Raw genomic sequence first — 22,262 nt, forward strand, 5'->3', positions numbered from 1 at the left:
ACATGACATGCGGGAAAAAAATAGTAGGCTAAATCATGTGCACGGTTTACTTTTTTTCCCCCTGCTTGTCATGTGCGGGGCTCCGTACCACTTTGTTACCTAAGTAGACCTGGAAAACTATTTTGCAAACCTGTCTTTTTTTCACCGCTTTTCCGCCGTCGGGCCGAACGGTTCTTGGAATGGTAAGGAACGGTTCCAGTTGTGTTTCCACTGGCCACTGGCTCCGGAGCCTGGTACGGCACGGCACGATTACAAACCGTTCTCGGCCCAGAATTCTCGGCACGGAATGGAACGGTTACGCAATGAGAACTGTTCGGCCTGATGGTGGTAAAGCGGCTATTTGCGTGGTTCGGCCTGATGGTGGTAAAGCGGCTATATACCAGTTAAATGGGACTAATTATGAAATCACAGTTTGAAAAAAAAATAATGACTTTATATGTTTACATATATTTAAGGCTAAAATCATTTTCCAAATTTTCTACATCTGACCTTTGACCTTTTTTAAGGGTTTCGTCTGACATTGTCCTATTAGGGTAAATTATTTTTGGCAAACTTCACACACATTCAAATGCATTTTCAGTATTTGAAAAGTAGTGAAAAGGTCTTGATGTTTCAAAAAACATTAAAAGCTTTGTTAACATTCGATTTCATCTTGTGCTACTGTATTTAATTTGGAACTTACATGTGGAAATGTCAAAAACTTGACACAAATTCAGATGCAACTTCACTGCCTGGAAAATAGTGAAACCATGTCTTAGTGTTTCAAAAAACATTAAAGGGTTAGTTCATCCAAAAATGAAAATCATGCCACCCTCATGTCGTTCCAAACCCGCAAGACCTTCGTTCTTCTTAGGAACACAAATTAAGACATTTTGATGAAATCCGAGAGCTGTCTGACTCCTCAATAGACAGCAATTTAACTACCACTGTCAAGGTCTAGAAAGGTGCTAAAGACATCATTAAAATAGTCCATGTGACTGCAGTGGTTCAAAGTTAATTTTATGAAGCGACGAGAATACTTTTTGTGTGCAAAAACAAAACAAAAATAATTACTTTATTCAACAATCTCTGAACCACTGCAGTCACGTTGACTATTTTAATGATGTCTTTAGTACCTTTCTGGACCTTGACGGTGTTAAATTGCTGTCTATAAACAAGTCAGAGAGCTCTCGGATTTCATCAAAATGTCTTAATTTGTGTTTCAAAGATGAGCGAAGGTCTTACGGGTTTAAAACGACATGAGGGTGAGTAATAAATGACAGAATTTTCATTTTTGGGTGAACTAACCCTTTAAAACAATCTTTAACATTGTTTCTGTCTTGGAAGTCCAAATCAATGATTGTAGCACAAGTGAAAATCAACAAGACTCTTCTTTTTCAGTGTACCCCACACTTTCCACATGTAACTTGGTTTAGTCATCATTTTTTGGAGCATTTACTTGTCAGTGTAATGAGGCCAACAGACAGTGGCATCTTTCCTGACCTCTGGTTGTAGCATGGATCACATCTTCCAAACTAGCAGAGGATAATGTACCAAAATGCCTGACTTCCACAACAATCTATGACTTTCATTCTTCATCTCTGCCCTCACCCTTACTGCTTCTATCTTCCTTGATCTTCAACTTCTACCTTTTTTACTATGACCTTATTTTCTGATGCACTGCTGTCACTATCATTAATACTATCTGGAAAAGGTACAGCTTTTCCTCTCTGTCTTCAATAAACCTTACTAACATCAACCTAAAACATAGGCAAAAAGACTATTATACTGCCTGCCAGTAATGAACAATAGTGCAGCTATATAGAAAAAAATCTATCCCCTAATAAAAGGACTTTGTCATTTATGCCTAACACAGATTTTTTGGTATTTGAGTTTACAAAATGTGCATTAAAAATGACCAAAAACTTTAGAAAACACATTTGGATGTACAATTTTTTTATTGAACTTATAGTCTAAAATGAACTCACAATGGAGCACTGACGGCACCTAACATGTACTCATGTCTCCTTCACATCCTTGTTGCCAAAAGTGTCAAGCACATGGATTTTCATTTTATTGTCTGAAGGGGATGTCTTATGATAGGCCTAATACTAATTTTTTTTTATTATTTTTTTTTTGAATATTATTATTGGATTTTAAATGTGATTTTCTCTGCGTCATTTATAAATTACGCTACACCATAGAATTATTAAAAAGATATGGAGAAATAAAACAAACACTTTCTTTGAAAAACTAACAACCAGGTATATACAAATTGACATAAAAAAAAATATCTAGCATGAAGCAGGCTAATACAAGTGTCATATACATCTTTAGGACACTAAATGTAGAAAACGCTTTCACTTTTATAACTACCCAATAAGAAACATAAATCTTTTTTAACAGTCAACTGTCGCCCCCTGTAGGACACACAGAGGAAATGCTGTCAAAAACACTGAGGAAACAAATGGCAGAGAAAATAAATTACAGAGTTCATTAAATATAAATGCATTTCATTTTATGGTATGTTGTGCTATTGGCAAATCTATTTAACTTATTTTGTTCTTATCACTCCTAATATAAAATGAACCTGCTTCCTGTGGAAGTAGGTCATATTGGTTTTGAATGTTTACCTCGGTATCGTTTCCTCTTTAAAGTTTCATTCTCGTCTTTTATTCTACAGTTTAAAGTACAGCTTTGCATGTATTATCAGAAAAATAACAACCATTACAAAAACGTTACTGAAATAGTCTCACCATTTTTTTTTTTCAAGTTGTGTAGATACAACGGTGAATCATGAAGCATTAATACCTTAAATGCATGAATGTATAATTATGCTAGCTAACATCAACTAAAAGTGCTGATCACACTGAATAGATAAAAACCTACATATGGATTCAAAAAGACGACAAGTTAAAAGTAGTACATTATACTCAAATCATAGCCTGCTTTAATCAAAAAACGATCATGTACAATAAAAACATTCACTTTACACACAGACCAATAAAAATATAACCCCTAACACCCTTTCTTTATTATAGCACACAAACTATTGCATTGAAATACACATTACACAACTGAACACTGATTCATTCAGCAATCGCTTTACATTCTATTTGATCCTAGTGTTTCAATGTGAAGAGAATCCGTCTGTAGAAAGGAATCTGTCCATCATGTCAAATGATCTCTCTGGTTGGTCGTAAGGCAAAATGTGCCCGCCTCCCCTGACAATCACCTGAAGAGAAGAAAACAGAGGAATTCATTTATCAGCATTGTATTTTTTGCCATGCAAAAGAGGCATGAAATCACTTTCACAGACCTTTACCTTCTGTTCCAAGCTGGTGGAATAACCTGCCTAGCCATTATCAAGACACGGCTGAAGACACATCTTTTTTGTCAACACTTGACTCATTAATATGAAGACTTACTATTCTATGTATCTATTCATCACATCTTTTACACAATATTTAAAAATAATATACTGTATATTTGTTTATTATCTACTAAAAAAAACTGAGAAGATTTTGAAACTGACAATAGGTATGGCTGTCAGCCGATGCCAATAATTTCAAAATTAATCTGCCAATTATAATAATATAATATAATATAATATAATATAGCAATACTGCAAAACCTCACCTGAAAGAACTCTTTCACTTGTCGTACGTAACCTGCCACTTCAGTGTCACTGGGCTGGACCTTCCAGGGCATGCGTAATGCGCTTTTATACTCATCTGCTCCTGACCAGCTCACAGTGGGCAGGAAGCGCTCAGTCAGAGGGGCTGCAACAATGACATCAAGCTGTCCACTGTAGATCAACACCTGAGTACACAAACAAATCAGTCCCAGTTTAATCCAAAGTGGGAATTACTCCAGAAAAGGAAGACATTGTCAAAATGAAGACCACAATGCTATTTAAACCCACAAAATGTTTCACAAGTATAATATTTACAGGGCGTATCAAAGAGCTTGTCCTTATAGATTTGGGGTCTGTTAAGTTTGATTTCAAGGGACACTATATTAAAAATACAAAGCAAGTAAATTAACCAAACACACAAGGCAATTTTGTCTAAATAAACAGATGAATTATCAATTTAACAATTAAAAAATAAAATACTAAAAACTAAAATCAACCTTTTGAAACAGCACATTTCAAATATTATATAATAAATCTATTTACCCTATAAAGCCTACTGTATCATATTTGATGGCCTTTAAATTTCAACATGATCAAAAACTTTGCTGAAAAACCTGTTGTACACCATCTTCTACATGCCTTTCTGTCATCTGATTGATAGTTCATACTTTTGTAGTAAAAGGTCACTTTTAGCCACTTTTCTGTCGGGCCAAAACGTTCTCATTGCTTAACCGTCCATCTTCAGGTAGTATCCGTGTCTTTTTGCTGTGAAATCTTTACTGATTTTTATAAAGTAAAAGCAAGACTAACTTTTATATTGTTAGTAATATTTCACCTATTTTGGGCCACTGAATAACAGTGAGCTTCATATTCTCCTATATCATACTATGATACTATGAAATATGATATTCAACAAAAAAAAAGCATATGCAAACTTTTTTTTATTTTTTTTTTATAGATTTTTTTGTCTAAAAGGTCAATTTAACCAAGTCTATAAAACTCCCAAACCAAAAATGAAATTGTTTCCTCACTCTATAGTTGTCCATGAGGATGCCCAACCAGGGCTTGATGGACTTCATGACATCCTGAAGCAGATGTTTCTCAACCTCTGAGCCGTCATTGAACGTAAGATTCCCAACATGGATGGAACGTCGAACATCTGGTAGAGTCACAAATGAAGAAAAATACTCCTGATCTGGAGGTTCCTATTTAGGAAAAAAAACAGAATGAGACACATTTAAATCCAGAGCCCCCAATTCCCACCGTTTACTTGTAATGAAATGTGCTGGTACCTGACACTGCATGTAGTTGTAGTAGTTGGTGCACCCAGTGACGTTTTGGAAGTATGAGGGATAAGGAACAAGATCACCATTCAGTAAGCTGTCAAACACCTAGAGGACAGACGAGATGTTTTCAGAACTGATGTATTATGAAGCCTCAGTGCCACAGATTTAGGGTGCTTCTCAATACTCAAATGGATGCTTCCTCGTTTCCTTGTTCCTCTGTCCTCCAGCCTGTGAACCGGATACCGATCCAAGTTAGCCATCTCGAATGACATCTCAATTCTCTAATTGCACCATGAGGAGGCGAGGAACGAGGAGTGAGGAAGCTTCCAGAAGAGCTGTGAGCGAGGATGCACAGGTGTGTCCTATTTGGAAACCTTTCCTGTCAAAAATCCTGATGCACATATAAAATTCTCACGAGAATGAACCTCATTGGTTCTTGTGGAAGCTCAAACGTGCTGGGTAACACACAAGAATGAACCTCATTGGTTCTTGCACGTCAAGCAAACATGCTTGAGCTTCCGTTTACCACAACTGATGTGTGAGTTGATGAATGTTTATATGTGAATAAAAGCCTAAATTAAATCTGTTCATCATATAAAGCGATCAAGAAAATTTGGACTAAACCACTCGATTCATATGGATTAGTTTTACGATCTCTAAATGAACTTTTTGAAGTATCAAAGTGTCAAATGCATAGCTGTCTATGGAGGGACAGCAAGCTCTCAGATATCACCAAAAAGATCTTCATTTGTGTTCCGAAGATGAACAAGGATTTGGAACGACATGAGTGTGAGTAATTAATAAAAGACTTTTCATTTTTGTGTGAACTATCCCTTTAACAACATAAGGGCGGATCCCTTGAGCGCAGCTGATGATGCTTTGAAGTGACGCTTGAGTGACCAAGAATATTCCAATGTACAAATAAGCTTTCCTAGTCTTCATTTCTTCCTTTGCATCCTTTCCTCACATCCTAAGGAGGGTGGAGCTAAGACGCAAGGAAAGGAAGCAAGTAAAGGAAACGAGGATGCACAAATAAGAAATGAGAAGCACCCGGCCTTAGGTATGTCTTGAACTCTCATGCTCACCTCAAAGGCCTCCACCCATCTCTGCTCCTGGATGAGTTTGACTCCTGCATCTGTCTGCATCTTCACATGCTGGCTCTGCAGTTCATCCACGAGACCTGTCTGATAGAGGAAATCTGCATAGCCTCCCAGCATCTGAGACAGAGAGGATCGATGAGATTAATGTCTGCACATGAACAACAGTCAAAGTCAAATTTATTTTCAAAGCAGCTTTACAGAAAGTCAAGTTTTGTAATATATATGAGTGACAACCACATTCTACAACCAAATTAACTCCCAATAACATCAGGGATGTGTCTCTCTGCTGTATGCACAGTGCAAGAAAATCACAGGGAAAGCGATGCAAGCCTTGACTCATTTGTGATGCCAGATCTTGCTAGAAAAAGCAAATAAAGAACAAGCCCATAATAAACCAAACTAAATTTAAATGTTTTATATTGAAAATAAGACTAAAATATCACGACCCGCATTTGCCCATATAATAACTCTATAAACTTCATTGCTTTAGGAGTCCTAAAACGCTTATAATAAGAGGACATGGCATCACTTCAGCACTATGCAAAACAGCCTTCCAAGAACAAACAAAACACGATTCCTCTGTCAATGGTGGTTTAGTTAAAACTGTAGAATAGTCTTTGGCTGATATATTACTTTGGTCAAAAATAGAAAAACATGCAAGATAGCAGAACATTGTAATGGTTAAAATGGTATCAATCATCGTAATTTTGGGAGAGAGTCGTGTTCTGTACACACATGGAACGATAGTTTAGGGGACTCACTCCTGTATTTAAACTCATGAAACTTTATAGTGGCTACTGTTATGTTTATAATGCCTTTAGAGCAAGTATAGGGCAATAGCACTTCTGTACATCATAATTATCTGGCATGTGATGTGTTTTAAAGGAAATATCCTTTTCATTCACCAGCTCAGGGTCACACAGACCATCTCCAATGGCCACTCCTTTGAAGTTGATCTTCACTTTGGCGGAAGGATTGTTCTTGTGGATGTAGTAGCCAATCGCTGGAACATACTTTCCTGCATATGACTATGGGTTTAAAATTTTAAATATAGTTATAATTGTAAAAAATGCACTGTTTTGACTGTATAAGAGAGCAAGATTCTGATTGTATCAAGCCAAAATGAGGTCCCTTTCCTCACCTCGCCTGTAGCGTAGAACGGATTAGACTGGAACTCACTGAATATTTGGAAGAACTGAGTCAGGGCACTGAAGAGAAAAACAAACAAAAAAAACCATATATATATATAAATAATCACATGCATCTCACATTATCTTAGAAATACAGAAAACTGTGTCACTGTACCTGTACAAATCTCTGCCCACATCATCTTGGTTTTGGGCAAATCCTCGGTCATCCTCAGTGAAACTCCATCCTGTCCCAACCTTAGAAATAAATCACAAATAAGCATTTAAGATAAATGATTTAAAGTGAGACCTGCCATAAAGACACTGGTCAAACGTACTGCATTAGTATATTTGCAGTAGGGCTGTCAATGGAATAAAATAATTGATTAAAATTGATTGATTGATTGATTAATATATATACACACACTTTGACAGCCTAATTTACAGACATATCTAGTCTAAAACAATTCAAATACACTGAACTCACTGGGTTGTCGATGTAGAGAACTGAGTAGCGTGATGTCCAGGGGAATTCCCTATAACCCACTTTAGAAAGACAGTAAACAGTCAGATCATTCAATCTTTTAAAAGGAATTGCATTTCAGCAATGACTTTAAACCATAAAAATATAGGGTTTCTCTATTAAAGTGCCCCTATTACATTTAAAGGGTTAGTTCACCCAAAAATGAAAATAATGTCATTTATTACTCACCCACATGTCGTTTTATACCCGTAAGACCTTCATTCATCTTCGGAACACAAATTAAGATATTTTTGATAAATCATTGAATGGCCGATTTCAAAGCACTGCTTCATGAAGCTACAGAGCATTATGAATCAGCGTGTCGAATCATGATTCGGATCGCATGTCAAACCGCCAAACTGCTGAAATCACATGACTTTGGCGCTCCGAACCGCTGATTTATAACGCTCCGAAGCTTCATGAAGCAGTGTTTTGAAATCAGCCATCACTATATAAGTCGTTATTTTGTTTTTTTCGGCGCACCAAAAATATTCTCGTCGCTTTATAATATTAATATTGAACCACTGTACTCACATGAACTGATTTAAATATGTTTTTAGTACATTAATGGATCTTGAGAGAGGAAATGTCATTGCTGGCTATGGAGGCCTCACTGAGCCATCTGATTTCAACAAAAATATCTTAATTTGTGTTCCAAAGATGAATGAAGGTCTTACGGGTGTGGAACGGCATGAGGGTGAGTAATTAATGACATTATTTTCATTTTTGGGTGAACCAACCCTTTAATGTTGTGTGTAATAAAGCTGTTTGTGAATGTAAAAGGTCTGCAAAATTTCAAAGATCAAAGTGCAAAGTTATTGTCTTCCAAAAGAAAGAACTGATTCTGAACTGCCTGAAATGAGTAATCAGCAACTCCAGCCTTACTTCCTTTACAACAAAATGTACATAATGCCAGCCTATGGACTTCATTGGCTGCCTGTGAACAACATCTACTTTGCCCTGCCCTCAAACACTCTAGTCACAGCTGAGGAACCAGTTTGGTTCATGTTGTCGACATGTCAAGAAGACACTGTTTTCTGTGCTGCGAAAGCAAATCCGGTACAGTAAAAGGGATGGTGTTGTTACTGTTCAATGTATAAGTGCTGAGGAAGCCGGAAAAGCTGAGCTGAAAATTAGATATGGTAATGAGCGTTTTGTTCCCGACACACACTGTAAGGGGTAGACCAATCACAACAGACTGGGCCATCTGACCAATCAGAGCAGAGTAGGCTCTCAGAAAGGAGTTTACAGAGACAGTGTTCTTCATTGAACCAGTTCAGACACTGTGAGAAAAGAGGTGATGCTGTAATGTGTATTATAAGACAACTTGACATGTTTTTTGACCTGGGTTAGGGTTAGGGTTAGGATGCACATAAACATTGTAGGAGACCTCCAAAAACAAAATTAGGAAGGAACCTTTAAAATAGCATAACAAGGGCACTTTAAGCAAAACGATCATTTCTGGTCTAAGAACATCCATACTTTAACGTGCATAAGACAACATGCCATTCTCCAACATATTGGAACACAACATAGAGATGTTTGTACTCACATGTGAGGTTCTTATGTACAAAATATGGGCCATGCTCCACAAACAAGCCAAACATAGAGGTGCCTCCGGGTCCTCCTTGCAGCCACAGCAGCACCGGAGCCGTCTCTGGTTTATCCTAAACACAGACGAACATGCAGCAATAAATGAGTGTGCAGTCAACGTCAATAACATCACTCTAAATCAGAAAAAAATCTGTGGACTGTGTAATTTGTTGTGAACGACCTCTGAAAACACCTGACTCAAGTGATGCCAACTGACGCAGAAGATACGGTCAGCAGATCAGTCTTATCTTTAGTGCTGTTCGTATACAGTGTAACAAAACTAAGTGTATAACATTATATTACCTGGGCAGGGAAGAACCAGAAGAAAAGGTTGCTGTTGTAGGTCTTGTTCACAGTGAGATATCCTGAGAAACTCTTGACATTGGCACCAGGAAGGGGTCCCACCAAACTAAGTTTTTTGGCTGCATAAATGAATTTGTATTAGCAAACAGGTCAGAAAGATCAGTAAATTATGATAGTAGTTTTAAAGTCACCATGATATCAAAATAGAAAATTCTTATTTTTTTATGGAATATTGCAGTATTTTTAAAAAATGATTTCTCTCTTCTCTGATGACGTATTTACTGGCTCAAGGGCGGGAACACCTGTCACTCCCATGAGATCACAGAAATTCTAAACAACAACCATCCAATCAATTTCCGATGTACAAAAACAAGTAGGAACAGGTGTTGTGCCGAATTTCGACCCCCTGCCAAATTATTACCCCCCTCGTTGAAGTCGCTACCTGATTGCCTAATCCTAACCCCACCCCTAATCCTAACCCCTCCCCCACACCTAATCCTAAACCTACCAATACTAGGGGGGTAATAATTTGGCAGGGGTAGGAATTCGGCACCACACCGGCCCTACATTTTTTCTTGTTCGAGAAGCCCTTTCACTCAAATATAGGTCACAATATGGAAGAAAAGACAATCTTAGCTTCCGTTTCATGACTGTAATTTGAGTTCAGCTGATCTATCAATTTCTCACTACCTTATTCATATCGAAAAAAACAAAGACATTCTTGCTCCTTTTCCCCCCCTGTTATGATAAACTTTCTATGTTCCTGTTTATCAGATGGTGACCCTGTTGAAAAAAATCAGTATAAGGTAGGTTTTGAAGCTGGTATGCTGGTTTGAGCTGGTTTATGCTGGTCCTATGCTGGTCCAAAGCTGGTCCTAAGATGGTCCAAGACTAACATAGGACCAGCATGGACCAGCTTCAAAACCTACCTTACCAGCATATGCTGTTTTTTTTCAACAGGGGAATGAAGGTTTATGAGGAACTGAAACAATTATATGCAAACAAAAAGCATACCTTCTTCTATCTTGCCTTCCTCCAGATAGGGGGTGAGCATCAGAGGTTTGCCCGGGTCAACTCCAAAATGTGACCCGCTCACACGATGTGATTTGCGGCAGAAGAATGAGGAACATCCGCGGGAGCAGACGGACTCCAGCACAGCCCAGAGGAAGAGCAGCCTCAGCGTTTGCTTCAGCATTATAGAGTTTTAACTGCAGACAGCATAGAAATATGACACTGGGATCAATGATCAAGAATGATATTAAAAGGCTCATATTACCTTCTACCTGTCTTTACATGTCTAAACATATCAAACTAGAGAAACAACAACAGATCTCCTGTCAGTCTGCCGAACATTGCAAATACAGATCATTAACGCACAAATGCGACACATTAAGTTATGCATATAAGAGCAAAACAGAAAATGTGCAGAAACTGTAATTGTGATAGGCTGTTAAGAGTTCCTATCAAATCAAATACGAGATAATTCAAACACATCTTCTTTTTCTGATCAATAAAAATAGTTACCTTGAAGCCAAATGTCAATCAGAAAAGAAATCCAGACAGTTTGCATCAGCATGAAACTGAAGTAAAAGATCAGGCTGTTGTCACATGACTATATGGGTGCTGTGTCATGTGATCACAGTGAACCAGGAACTTCAGTCGAGAACATTGCCCCCTACAGGACAATTTGAGAGAAGCAGTCCCCAACCCACATACCAGCTTTCCCAATATATTCAATATGCATTTGTTATACTAGTTGTCACACAAGTGAGTATTAATGTTGCTATATTTTTAAAAGCCTTTTTCTAACTACAAAAAGTCACTGAACATGTCTACTGTTGTAGTACGTTGAACACAAGTTGAACTTTTTCTCAAAAACGAAGCATGTTGTTATAATATTTGGTATTGTTAGAATGACACCTGATATTGAATTGTCTATTGTGGACTTTTGAACAGAATCTAACCAGGTTTTAATAAAAATACAAACACTGTAAAACATTATGAAACCAAAACAATTCATTAAACAGAAAAACATGTTTGTTTGTTTGTTTTTTTGGCCAACAACTAAATAAATTGTAAAAATTCATAACATTCAAAATACATGTAACAACTTGCTCAAATAAAATCTTATTCTGACCTTGTATAACAAGTCACAGCTCATTTGAGAAGCATGTAATCCTGATTTTGGCCTGTCTGTCTTGACATTGTCGACAGTATCTAACAATTAAAATCATGCAACAATATCATAATTTTGGCCGATATGTTGTGGTAAATATTGCAGTAATTAACTTTAAATATTAATTAACTGTAATGGCCAAAAATGTAATATTTAGCTGTGTCTAACATTACATATAAGCAGGTTTCCCCCCATTATAAAAATGTAAGATTCTTTAAAATTGCGACACCCAAGAACACTGTAAAAAATAATTTTTGGTTTAACTTGAAAAATTAAGTTTCCTGGTTGCCTTAAAATTTTGAGTTCACTGAAATTAAAAATTTGAGTTAATACAATGAAGGCGATTGGTTTAACCAACAGAAACTCAGATTATGTTATCTGAACCACATTTATTATCTAAGTTGATTTACCAAAAGAAAAAAGTTATGATAACAAATCATGTAAATATTTTTTTAGAGTGAAATAACATTATTTGGGCTTCTTCTAGAGCACAAATAAATAATGCATTTTTACACAAAAAGTAGTGGTGATTGCATTCGTCAAACTATTCAATTCTGATGTTTATTGCTAGAAAATCACACAAATGAGGGGTTTAAACTGTATTTATACACTCAAATGTTCCAAATGTTACAAAATTGCAAACCTCATAGAAAATGAATAGCAAAAAAAGCAGCTTACAGTTTGACTTTGACCTCTTGAGAATGACAAGCAACAGTTGCTGAAGATAAATGACCATTTGAGACATAAAAAGTGTAATTTCTTTTCTGGACCTACAGTACTCTGTACCATATTTGTGGAAAGTGCAACATGCTTTTTACGTGGGTGTGACAAAATTACATGTTTTAAAGTGTACAGTGACATGTTATAAACTTCAGCTACAAGCATTTGATGTGTTTAAAATGAGTTACTTTTCATGCTAGGTTACCTTTAAGTTAGCAGTTTATCAAGCATATCTAGTTTAGCATCTAATGCTTTTTTAAAAAGCAACACCAAAGTGTAGCTACTGTATCACTGTTACTGTACTGTGTATCGGTGTTATAGTGTATCAGTGTCAATGTTTTGAACATGTAACATTTTTGAACAGCACTAGGAATTCAACTTTCTTACATTCCCACAGCACACAGTCGAGAGGCTGAAACTAGGGTATACACTTACAGCATGGTCAGGTAGACAGGAGGAATGTGCGCGCTGTAGTGACGCGCGTCTCTTCCACTTTAAGAAGGCGGATTCACCGTTGCACACACTGTGTGTTTATTACAAGCCTTGAAGTGGCACATGGAAGCGATACAGTAAAATCCCTCTCTCTAAATATGGCGAAACCTACTGGCACTGACAGCGCACGGAACGGCTTGGAAGTTTTTTTGAATTCTGCATTTCATTACGATGACGAGTAGATGAGTTGTCATATTTTCTGTACGTATATTTGATGTTGTATCAACTAGTTTCACCATATGGTTCTTCTGCTGCCACACTCGCGTCTGTAAATGCGGCAGCGTTGGCGACTCCCGTCTGATCCGACTCTCACAGCTGGATATTATCGGCTGTTTAGGAGGAACTCCGGAGAGCTACGGACAGGTCAGGAGAGCAGAGACTGAGATGGGAGAGCTGTCAAGCCCTAACAGACGCCAGTAATTCAGTGATTTAGACGAGATGGCAGCGTCCAGTAACTCCAGTCTGTCGGGTTCCTCCGTCTCTTCGGGTGAGTACTATTGAATCAAAATGAAACATTTTGTTTGGGAAAATGAAGAAGCACTTGAAGTGATTAATGGCAGAAATGATATGGTTGCCAGTTTCATTTCTGTGGTTTTGGATGTAATTAAAGCAGACAGGATAGAACATGGTGAAGAGGTGTGTCATACAGTACCTTTCCTTCGTCCTGGACGAACTAGACCCACCTTTGACTTCCTTCACCAATGTAAAAGCATGTAGTCGTTGATATCACCAACGCACGGTGACAGAGGGTTGTGTAATGTCACACTCACAGTGCACGAGTTTTACAGGCCACCTCTATCTGATTATATGTACATGATATAACAAACACAGAGCAATATGAGTCTTTGGTTTTTGCTACATTATGGCGTGAGGTAAAAAAATAAAAAATGCGCACAGTGCTCAATTATACTTATTGTAATTCTTCCATATGATATCCTCATTTTTAATCCTCAGTGAAATATCATTGGTTACTGCATGCACTGAAATTTTATGTAGAATTAAAAGCATTTTGTATTTTCTCTCTCTAATATATATTTATATTAACCTGTGGCAACCATTCTATAACTTCTCTTTAAGTCCATAAATAACTTTTATCTTATATTTTGTGAGGTTTACTATAAAAATCTTAAATAATCAGCTCTGTTACTATGATTTTATACATTAAAGAACAGATTATCGAAACCTGGATATTTGTGGAAATAGCATATATTGAGGAAACAGTTTCATGACCTTGTGAATGATTCATTCATGCATTTTTCTTTTTTTGATCGCATGATTTGTAATCAAAATAACTTGCTTTTTCCTTGAAATGTCAGACTTGTCCAATCATTTAGTTCACATACAAACCCTGCCTCTTTCTTTCAGTGTACTTTAAGCTCACATTCAGATCTTCCTCCATCCAATCAAAACCTGATGAACCAAGTCCTACCACTACATTGTTTTTCTTTTTTGATAACATTTTTACTCAGATTTACATCACAACACAGAAGAAAAGATCTGTCACTACTTCTGTTGTATCGCGACTTTAACACTCTACACTCGCAACTTCATTAACATTAACATTAAAGACTTGGTCTGTTTGAATGTTTAAAATCATACAGAAATTTCACCTTTTCAAACCGGAAAAGACTTATTTTGCGGAATGACCCAAGTGTGATTTGGGCATAACAGCAATAGTACAATGTCAGCATTGTTCACAAATTTGTCATCAGTGTCAACTGTTAATATCCCAAGTATATATCACTGCCAGTAATGTCTCTCTGAAAATGTTCTAAACTTTAAAAACTGGAATGTTTGGGTAATGTTGTGTCCATTTCAACATGTTGTAACGTGGGAACCAAAAACTGGTTTGGACACATCCAGTACAAATGCACTTCCCACCCATTGTCTCAAGGGATCGCGATTACAACAGGCATATATCCTAAATCCCAACATTTCAGAATTTTTCGCATCTAAAATGAGTCATCAAACGTTTTCATGGGCGTGTGATGAAAACTAATTACCCTAAAAGCTGTTCCTCTCTCCGTTTTATTCACTTGAAAGATTTTCTATTATCCTGATCTTATTATCCCCAAGAAATTATTGATGTTGAAAATGAGCTTTTAAAATTACCTGTCATCTTCGTAGCCGAGCTGAATGGTGTTTAAGCTGCATTATCACATGTGCAGAAGTTTGATCGCCAATATATTAACTTCCACCTGTTAATTTTCAAAACTTTTGACATAATTTTCACACAGGTACCAAAGTGCATCTTTTACCAACTACACACATTTAGATCTACACCCTTGTACACTACCCTTGCTCAAAAGTTTGGGGTTGGTAAGATTTTATCTGCCTTTATTTGATCACAAATACGTTAATATTGTGAAATATTATTACAATTTAAAATAACTGTTTTCTATTTTAATATATTTTAAAATGTAATTTATTCCTGAGATGACAAAGCTAAATTTTAGCATCATTACTCCAGTCTTCAGTGTCACATGATCCTTCAGAAATCAGTCTAATATGCCGATTTGGTGTTCAAGAAACATCTATTATTATTATTATTAATGTTGAAAACAGTTGTTGCTTAATATTTTGTCTTTACTGTCACTTTTGATCAATTTAATGTGTCTTTGCTGAATAAAATGATTAATTTCTTAAAAAAAGAACCCCGAACTTGATGTATGTTGTATGACTTATTCACATTTTGTGAGGTTAAATGCACAAACTATCCATAAATTCCCTGTAAGACACAAAACACAGTAAATGTCTAGCGTGAGGTTGGCTGGAGGTGTGAAAAGCGCAAAAGGGTGTGCAGGTGTTTAAATAAACCGATCACAAGTGTGAGGAGAGATAAGGTTGGAAGCACACTCAGAATCACTCCCACATAGAAATGCATGTTAACACCCTGTTCTCATGCTGTTCCGCTTGGCATTGCGTTTGTAAGAACAAATGGAGGGATGTGTATGATCTGAGGGACATTACACGTCTCAAGGGAGTACAAGTTCAAATAACAAGCTTTGTTGAATGGGCGTGTAAAGAATAACCATTTTTAAGTATGCACTCATTTCACTGAAGCTCAATAGTGACCTTGGGAGAGAGGGAGAGAGAGTTTGTCTAATTCAATTCATGCTTGCTTTAACTCTTCATCCAAACGCACAGAACCGCGATTCCTCCCCCACGCCAAGCCACGGGCTCTCGAGATCCAGTAAAGGGATCAAGCCAAGCCATGACTCTCCGTGGTCGCCATCCATTCCCAAATAGATTATCTCACATGCATGTTGCTGAAGAAGCAGAACTGCACTGTGGCCGCGAGGCCTGCAGAAGGCGGAGAGTCTTTTCTGCCTGCGGTATGGAGAGCTGTCATTAGCTCTGTGCCCCCGGTGTAATCATTGGATGCTGTATACCGCGCCTCTACCAGGCTCGCCATGTCTGTCACAGGAGTATCATTATGTTGGAAAAACACTTTTTTGGCAGAAACCATGTTTCATCTAGTTTGTGCGTGTGTAGTGCGCACCCGTTATGCTTTATATTAGCCAAGGACAAGGCTGTAAACAAATGCAGGGCAGAGCGAGATGGATGCCGCTCTGCTCAGCTCTTCTGACATCAAAGGCCAGTTTGAGCTTTGATGTTTCCCTAAAGGAAAACTGGGACTGCAGCTCAGAACTGCAAGCTTGTGAACGATGTTGAAATTTTGGGTAATTTCATGGGTTTGTGCTGATTTGATTTCTTCTAATCTGAAGGGGTGGCGTTGACTTAAGCTTGGGGAACTTGACCAGAAGGTTGCTGGTTTAATCCCAGTACGGAGGGAGTCGCATGTCCACTGTACCCTTAAGCAAGACATTTAACCCTAGGTTGCTCCAGACGGATTGTCTAGATAATAAGTGCACTTCAGTAAGTCACTTTGGATAAGACTTTGGATAAAAGCAACTGCTAAATGACTACTTGCATAATTATGAATCTGCATGGGGTTAATTCTTTAAAAGGCAGCATGGAACGGCATTTACAACCTATTTTACTTCTGTAATCTGACTCATATCATGTGGTGTGATCAAGTAAGAATATAAGAATTTTCATTATATTAATAATATCATTACTTAAAACTGCTAATTATTAGTAATATTGTGAAATATTATTACAATTCAAAATAACTGTTTTCTATTTTAATGTGTAATTTCTCAAATATTTTTTCTGTGATGGACAAGCAGAATTACTCCAGTCTTCAGTGGCACATGGTCCTTCAGAAATCATTGTAATATGCTGAATTGGTGCTCAAGAAACATTTCTTATTATCACCAGTCCTGAAAACAGTTGTGCTGCTTTATATTTTTGTGGAAACCATGATAGATTTCTTTCAGGGTTCTTTGATGAAAAGAAAGCCCAAAAGAACATCATTTATTTGAAATAGAAATCTTTTGCAACATTCTACATTACTTTCACTTTTGATCGAATAAATGCGTTCTTGCTGATTAAAAGTATTAATTTCTTTAAAAAAAAACGTACTAACCTCAAACTTTTGACTGGTATAGTGTGTGTGTGTGTGTGTGTGTGCGTGTGTGCGTGCGTGCGTGCGTGCGTGTGTGTGTGTGTGTATGTGTATGACAAATAAGGTTTATAAAAGTGTCAAAAATATAATGGAGATATAATTAATTTTGAAGTTTTATTAAGTGTTAACAATGAGATTGTGGTTTTTATAATCAATTAACACTGCTTTTGCCATTTATTACAAGATGGACAAAATTTGTCACCAAAATCTCGTTTTACCGAATGACATTTTTGGTTACACCAAATGACGATATTTTCAAACAATGATAACAGGCTGATATCTAGCTAGCTAGCAAAAGGACAATCAAATATTTTATATTTAGTACAAGTTTTTTAAAGTATTACAGCATTTTCCATGTTTTATAGCGGCTGTACTGAATGACCTGATGTTTCGGGACATGCGAGTGAAAACATGAAATTTCCAAACAGTTAAAAGAGAGTTAGTTACTTTGCTTCACGACCATGTGGTCCTTTGCAGGTGTCTGAATTATGTCACATCCTGTCACATGATACTGACCGCATGACTTGATCCAAAAAGGTCTCTTTATCTTGGTTACTCCGAATGACATCAATGAAATTCATTTTTCTGGACATTCTTTCTCATAACAAAGCAACGACTTCTACACATAATTTTAATACCATTTTGCACTATGTTGATATTGATGTTATAAAATCATGCCAGAATAAAAAATATATACATTTATTACATTTTAAGATATTTTAATCGCAAATGAAATGGCTGTATTGGCCTTCGGACGGTTAAACCGAATGACCTTTTGACACTTCAGAATCTTTAAAACACCTTTATATGTAGCAAAATATAATTAAAACCTTTTGGATTCAATAAAAGAGATCTAGTTGTACTACTTTGGATGTCATATTATTGTTTTTTATTATTAAGGCCTATGGACAAAAAAATGACCCGTCATGTCATTGACCCACATAATGAATTAATTATCTGATATTTTAAGATACTTCTTGACCTTTACAAAGTCTTATAAAGATATTTCTGTATGTTGGTTGCACCATATGACTTTGATTTGATAATTGTTTTAAAAAAAAAATGATATATATAAAATATGAAAATTAATTGTCTTTAAAAGTTTAAAACATGGTCATCATATAATTTTTTTAAATAAATTAGTAGTTTTGGACCAATATATTTGTGTCATTGATCTAAAAATGGTCTTTTTTGATTTCATATTGTCTGCACATCTGTATTTGGTCATAGTCATCATGAAAATGATGTCTGTTTTTTGTGGTTCTGTTCTGTGTTTTTCTGGAAGTGAAGGCGAGTCCTACAGCAGGAACAGATCACATGATTAAAAGCTCTGCTAAGCAAACAGCAAGAGAGATAACTCACAACAGAGCTCGCCTGTCCTTTCCCTCGGCCTCTTTGCATTGCATTGCTTGTTGAGGTATAAAGCTCTGTTCCTTGTCCTGGAGTTGGTTAACATCAAAGTCAACAGCTAAGGAAAAAAGTGAATAGAAGAACTCTTAAAACCATGCAGACAAAATCACTCTTAAGCTGAAGACTGAAGTCTGGGTAAATGTCTCATAGCAGTGGTCATGTAAAAGAACCTTAAGCACATAGCTAAAAAAAGCATGAATGAAGGGGCGAAAGATTGAATGGAAGCTCAGCCTGTGATGATGACAGAGCTGCTAAATGAGGCGTGCACATCACTTACTGGCCCGAAAATGGTACTTTCTCTCTTTCGCTCTTTGCAAAGCTGCTCATTATTATAGTCTTGTTTTTAAAGGCTTTCGTTTCTTACTGAAGCCACTGTAATACGGTCTGTCCATTAGTGGTCATCTTAATAGTTTTCATGGTTTCTTGTGTGATTCCCGCTGTAGTTTTACAGTCAGTGAGTCGGAGTGAAATAAGAGGCTTATTTAAGCCTGCTGTTTTATTGGTGGATAGAGTGTTGTTGAGAACCAGAGGATAGAAGAGAGTTTTTAGTGCTCACCTCTTCCCGTGTCTCTGCATTTATTATTAATCACCTCTGTGGATATCCCCATGGTCATCCATCACCCTCTGGAATCACATTACCAAACAATGGATCTCCCTGCTATTGATGTGTCTGTGTGTGGTTGTGTACTGTACATGTGTGTGTATATGTGTGTAATCTTAGATGGCAGGCCCACGGACCCTCAACAGTCTGTTCACTGACCGTCTGATCCATTTTGCACACAAAACTGGAAATCACTTTCTTGATCTGGCAAGATCTTATCTGATTGACTAGACTTTCTGGTGTTTGTGTATACAGGGATTTTTTATTAGGGGTTCAAGCGTGCAAATTTCCAAGGATCAGCATTTTCCCCTAAAGTGATCGGGCAAACCAAACCGTAAGTCCTAGTAACTTGAAACTTTGAGGGCTGGTAGTACTCACACCGCCTACAACGTCACCAAGGCTCACTCTGATCGGCCTGATGGGGGCGCTGCAGCAGTCTAAAGTACAAAATGGCTCGTAACCCCTAAACCATTAGTACGGAGCCCCGCACATGACATGCAAGAAAAAAATTAAATCGTGCGCACAATTTACTAATTCGTTCCCTCAATTTACTAAATCGTGCGCACGATTTACTATTCCATTCCCTCGATTTATAAATCATGCGCATGATTTAGCCTACTATTTTTTTCCTGCATGTCATGTCTGGGGCTCCGTACATTAGGCGTAGGCTTAAGTGTCTTATATCGTTGGAATCCTTTTCCAACTTTTTCTTAAATTTTGGATTTTTTTGAAAAACCTACTTTTGCGAACTAGTCCTAGGTTTTTGACCCGATCGGAACCAAACCAGTGCAGCAAGATTCTCTGGAGTCTGATTGTCAATAATTATCAAAAAAAGTTGAAATTTCCATTCACGGTCCCTAAGGGCCGCCAAAACGTTCAAAGTGGGTGTAGCCACTTTTACTAAAATGGCTATAACTCGTGAACGGAATGAGATATATTCCATTTTTTGTTTTGTTTTTAAAATTATCAGTACTTTTGGATGACTGAAATTCATACCAAGTCAGCTTTTATGAAAACCAAGTCTTATAATGTAATATAATATAATATAATATAATATAATATAATATAATATATGTATTGTAGACCAGACATTGTATACAGTGAGTCAAATGTCTGGCTACGTGAGACTGTGTGTGTTTCCTTTGCCAATCAGAAGTGAGGGGCTTCCAACAGTACATGCGCATGTATGTGTACACACACACACACACACACACACACACAATTAAACAAAGGCATACAGCCATACAGGAAAATACCCAAACCCACCCTCACTTGCATTCAGTGTTACAGGATAAACACTCTTCATCTTGCTTTCCCTCACAGTTACTCTGTCTGATGCCTTGTCTCGCACATAGTCACAAAATTCTCCACATTTCTTGCCAGTTCTGTTCCTGAAGATCCCCACACTCTTTAGGCTCATTGTGTGAAGTGGAAGTGATGTGTGGCTTTGCTTTCTGTGCCTCAGAGAGACGTACAGTCTGTATAATAATGTACCCCAGCTCTTACAGAACAGCATACTGTACAGATGGCCTCCCCGCAGGAGCTGGAACATGTCCCCAAAAACACTGGATCAGCACTAAATGTGTGTGTGTGTGTATTGCATATTCACATATGTATGTTGACTGAAACAGACTGCTGTGTGTGTGGACGTGGTTTTGCTGACATTTTTGGCCCAAATGTCTCTATAGGCAATGTTTTCTTCAGAATTCTTTGGGGGTTTTACACATCCAAATTTCACTTTAATATAAGACAACAATAACGATAAAAAACAAAAGTGGGCCTAACATTTTACATATAATATCACTATCTGCATCTCATGGCGATAGGCTGCCGTCTGTTTTTCCCTTGATGTTTGCATAAAGTTGAGCTTCTCTCAGATGCCTTCTCTGACCCATCTGAAGCTCACCTCCATAGGAATTAATTGAAAAGGCTCTGCTCCACCAGTGGACACACACTTTTTAAACGAGGTGAATTCGCATGACCAACTGAACCTGATGTGAAATCCGCATGGGGAGAATCTTTTGCCCTAATATGAAATTCCAGATTGTGCAGATTCCTATTGACTGGATTTTGCATGTGAAAATTTGCAGAACAACATTAAATATGACTGCAAATTTAGCCTTTTGTGTGTATCTTTAACATTGTCATATGGCAGTCTGTATTCATACAAAACCTGCTTTATTTGGATAACCAAAAAGAATGAAATCATGTAATTCAGTTAAATATTGGATAAGATTCAGAATCAGTAACCAGCTCTGATAGATTCAGGGGAATGAAAGATTCAGACTGATTCGTTAATCAAGAATGATAACGATAAGTCCATACTAACGGAAAATAACATTCTGTTCATTATATGCATGCACACAGTTATGTAGTCTGCTGCTTTAAAGGGTTAGTTCACCCAAAAATGAAAATAATGTCATATATTACTCACCCTCATGTCGTTCTACAGCCGTAAGACCTTCATTCATCTTCCGAACACAAATTAAGATATTGTTGATGAAATCCGATGGCTCAGTGAGGCCTCCATTGAGAGCAAAGCCATTCAAACTCTCAAGGTCCATAAAGGTACTCAAAACATATTTGAAACAGTTCATGTGAGTTCAGTGGTTCTATTTTAATATTATAAAGCGACAAGAAAAACAAATATTTTTCCAAAAAAACAAAATAAAGACTTTTCAACAATATCTACATGGGCCGATTTCAAAACACTGCTTCAGAGCTTTACGAATCGAATCAGTGAATCGGAGCGCCAAAGTCATGTGATTTCAGCAGTTTAGCCAT

General features: G+C 37.1%; 2 protein-coding genes across 3 annotated transcripts in view; one reads left to right on the forward strand and one right to left on the reverse strand.

Annotated features, from left to right (window-relative positions):
- Positions 1 to 2,902: 2,902 nt before the first annotated feature.
- Positions 2,903 to 11,238, reverse strand: cpvl (carboxypeptidase vitellogenic like). The gene is made up of 13 exons (XM_051866072.1): positions 11,073 to 11,238; positions 10,563 to 10,756; positions 9,549 to 9,667; positions 9,205 to 9,319; positions 7,617 to 7,675; positions 7,308 to 7,387; positions 7,144 to 7,210; positions 6,908 to 7,030; positions 5,988 to 6,119; positions 4,909 to 5,007; positions 4,648 to 4,821; positions 3,619 to 3,801; positions 2,903 to 3,214 (listed from the first exon to the last, which is right to left on the reverse strand). The coding sequence occupies exons 2-13, from the start codon at positions 10,741 to 10,743 to the stop codon at positions 3,110 to 3,112; spliced, it is 1,437 nt and encodes a 478-aa protein (XP_051722032.1). The 5' UTR covers positions 10,744 to 10,756; positions 11,073 to 11,238; the 3' UTR covers positions 2,903 to 3,109.
- A 1,017-nt stretch (positions 11,239 to 12,255) lies between these two features.
- chn2 (chimerin 2) overlaps positions 12,256 to 22,262 on the forward strand; it is a 50,902-nt gene continuing 40,895 nt past the window's right edge. The window contains exons 1-2 of one of the 2 annotated variants that reach the window (XM_051866073.1): positions 12,257 to 13,137; positions 13,274 to 13,423. In XM_051866073.1, the coding sequence (XP_051722033.1) occupies positions 13,375 to 13,423 (49 nt within the window). In that variant the 5' untranslated portion in view covers positions 12,257 to 13,137; positions 13,274 to 13,374. Of the gene's footprint in view, positions 13,424 to 22,262 lie in introns of both variants that reach the window. The other variant, XR_007925578.1, reaches the window with a different exon arrangement.

Source organism: Ctenopharyngodon idella, chromosome 16, assembly GCF_019924925.1.
Source record: "Ctenopharyngodon idella isolate HZGC_01 chromosome 16, HZGC01, whole genome shotgun sequence".
In the NCBI taxonomy this organism is placed as follows: Eukaryota; Metazoa; Chordata; class Actinopteri; order Cypriniformes; family Xenocyprididae; genus Ctenopharyngodon; species Ctenopharyngodon idella.

Excerpts from the sequence above, each read along its gene's own strand:
- cpvl (XM_051866072.1), bottom strand. The coding sequence starts at position 10,743 with ATGCTGAAGCAAACGCTGAGGCTGCTCTTCCTCTGGGCTGTGCTGGAG. Across the intron at positions 9,668-10,562 it reads GGAAGGCAAGATAGAAGAAG|CCAAAAAACTTAGTTTGGTG; the intron begins GTATGCTTTTTG and ends TCATTTATGCAG. Across the intron at positions 4,822-4,908 it reads ACAACTACATGCAGTGTCAG|GAACCTCCAGATCAGGAGTA; the intron begins GTACCAGCACAT and ends TTTCCTAAATAG.